This window comes from Babylonia areolata, chromosome 20 (genome assembly GCF_041734735.1).
Source record: "Babylonia areolata isolate BAREFJ2019XMU chromosome 20, ASM4173473v1, whole genome shotgun sequence".
In the NCBI taxonomy this organism is placed as follows: Eukaryota; Metazoa; Mollusca; class Gastropoda; order Neogastropoda; family Buccinidae; genus Babylonia; species Babylonia areolata.
The window spans coordinates 52,187,741-52,190,240 of NC_134895.1; the positions used below are offsets into that span (position 1 = coordinate 52,187,741).

The following is a 2,500-nucleotide window of genomic DNA, read 5'->3' on the forward strand; positions in this document are numbered from 1 at the left end:
GACACACACAGACCCACACCCACACACCCAAACACCCTCACACCTTTACACCCTAACACACAGACACCCATAGACCCACACCTTTACACCCAAACACCCTCACACCTTCACACCCTAACACACAGACACCCCACACACCCAAACACCCATACACCCACCCACCTTAGCGTGTTTCCGAAGCACAGCGTTGGCATGCAGGTCGGAATAGTCCAGTGCCGTCAGGTATCGAGTCGCCATGGCCGGTGTGACACACACACACACACACGTCCACACAAAAAATACCCCTCTCCTTGAAAAAAAACCCAACACCACCACCAGTCAAAAACCTCTCATCACCCCACACGAAACCAAAGAAACCCAAGGCTTCGACCCTCCCGCAAATACTTCCTCACTCTCCCTGACAGACAGAGACAGGGGAAGAAAGAGGTGGAAGCGGTGACAAGGTGTGTGAAGTGTTCACCCCTCCTTGAAAAATAAAACAAAACAAAAAAAACCAAAACAACAACAACAATATCACCACCAACAACAACAACAACAACAGCAGCAGCAGCAACAACAACAACCGTTGATGCTGGAAAAGACCTGGTTGTTGGGGTTTCAGTCAGTCACTGGGAAGGCGTCATGATTTTTTTGGTTCCACATGCGTAACGTCTGTCACATCTTGGGCACTTCCTGTTTCCGTGTGGTCCTGAAACAGAAAAGAAATAAAAAAGAAAATATAGTATTGTATTGTATTGTATTGTATTGTAGTGTAGTGTAGTGTAGTGTAGTGTTGTGTAGTGTAGTGTATTGTAGTGTAAATTCTTCTTCTTCATTAGAAGAAATCCACCAAAAGCTATTGGGATGTGAGTTTTCTCCCACAGAGATTAAGAGGAAGGTGGCAGAATGGTTAAGACGCTCATCTGCCAGTACAGAGTCCGTGAAGGTTTGGGTTCGAGTCTCGCTCTCGCCTTTTCTCCCAAGATTGACAGGAAAATCGAACTGAGCATCGAGTCGTTCGGATGAGACGATAAACCGAGGTCCCATGTGCAGTAAGCCCTTAGCGCGACTTCTTCTTCTTCTTCTGCGTTCGTGGGCTACAACTACCACGTTCACTCGTATATACACGAGTGGGCTTTTACGTGTATGACCATTTTTACCCCGCCATGTAGGCAGCCATACTCCGCTTTCGGGGGTGTGCATGCTGGGTATGTACTTGTTTCCATAACCCACCGAACGCTGACATGGATTACAGGATCTTTAACGTGCGTATTTCATCTTTTGCTTGCGTGTACACACGAAGGGGGTTCAGGCACTAGCAGGTCTGCACACATGTTGACCTGGGAGATCGTAAAAATCTCCACCCTTTACCCACCAGGCGCCGTCACCGAGATTCGAACCCGGGACCCTCAGATTGAAAGTCCAACGCTTTAACCACTCGGCTATTGCGCCCGTCCCTCAGCGCGACGAAAAATAACCCATGGCAACGAGATTGTTGTCCTCTGGATTAAAAAAAAAATCGTAGAAGAAACTCACTCTGATAGGTTCACATATATAATCCATATGCGCGCACTCAAAGGCCTGACTAGGCGCGTTGTGTTATGCTGCTGGTCAGGCATCTACCAAGCGGATGTGGTGTTGCGTATATGGATTTGTCCGAGTGCAGTAACGCCTCCTTGAGAAACCTAAACTGAAATTTCTTCTTCTTCTTTTTTTTTTCTTTCTTTCTTTCTGTCTGTCTTTCCATCCAAGCTACAGTGGCAGTGAGAACACAGCTCTTGAGCAACACGGTCAATGCGGTAAGAGGCAACCCGATCATTGGCATTGACGTCAATACGAGAGTCATGTACGTCAGGTACAAGAGAAAGAGGGAGAAAGAGAGAGAGAGGGGGGAAGAGAGAAGGGGAGAGGGAGAGAGAAAGAGAGAGAGAGATAAAGGGAGAGAGAGAGTAAACACACAGAGAGGAGAAGGAGAGACACAGAGAGAGAGAAAGAGAGAGAGAAAAAAGAGAGGAGAGACACAGAGAGAGAAAGAGAGAAAGGGGAGAGACAAAGAGAGAAAGGGAGAGAGAGACACAGAGAGGAGAGACACAGAGAGAGGAGAAGGAAGAGAGAAAGAGAGAGAGAGAGAGAGAGAGAAAGAGGAGAGACACAGACAGAGAGAGAGGAGAAGGACAGACAGAGAGAGAGAGAAAGAGAGGGGGGAGAGAGAGAGAAAGGGAGAGAGAGAAAGAGAAGGGGGGGGGAGAAGGAGAGACAGAGACAGAGAGATAGAGTTGTGGGGGCAACATAACATGCTCGTACGTTCTCTCTTTTTCTCTTCCCGCCTGTCTGTCTGTCTCTCTCTCTCACTCTCTCTCTCTCCCCTCTCTCTCTTTGTCTTTCTCTCTTCCACCATATCCCTCTCTTTCTCTGTCTCTTCACCCCACCCCACCCCCCTCTCACTCTCTTTCTCTCTCTCCCCTCTCTCTCCTCTCTCTCTCTCTCTCTTCCCCATCTCTCTCTTTCTCTGTCTCTCTCC

At 48.1% G+C, this 2,500-nt stretch overlaps 1 protein-coding gene and 1 long non-coding RNA gene across 2 annotated transcripts in view; both read right to left on the reverse strand.

The window, feature by feature from the left end:
- Positions 1-489, reverse strand: part of LOC143294710 (uncharacterized) — a 50,065-nt gene extending 49,576 nt beyond the window's left edge. The window contains exon 1 of the mRNA XM_076606122.1: positions 163-489. Coding sequence (XP_076462237.1) covers positions 163-237 — 75 coding nt within the window. The 5' untranslated portion in view covers positions 238-489. The remainder of the gene's footprint in view (positions 1-162) is intronic.
- Positions 490-527: 38 nt separating this feature from the next.
- LOC143295466 (uncharacterized) overlaps positions 528-2,500 on the reverse strand; it is a 61,753-nt gene continuing 59,780 nt past the window's right edge. Inside the window, exon 2 of the long non-coding RNA XR_013057018.1 lies at positions 528-688. This is a non-coding gene — a long non-coding RNA (uncharacterized LOC143295466). The remainder of the gene's footprint in view (positions 689-2,500) is intronic.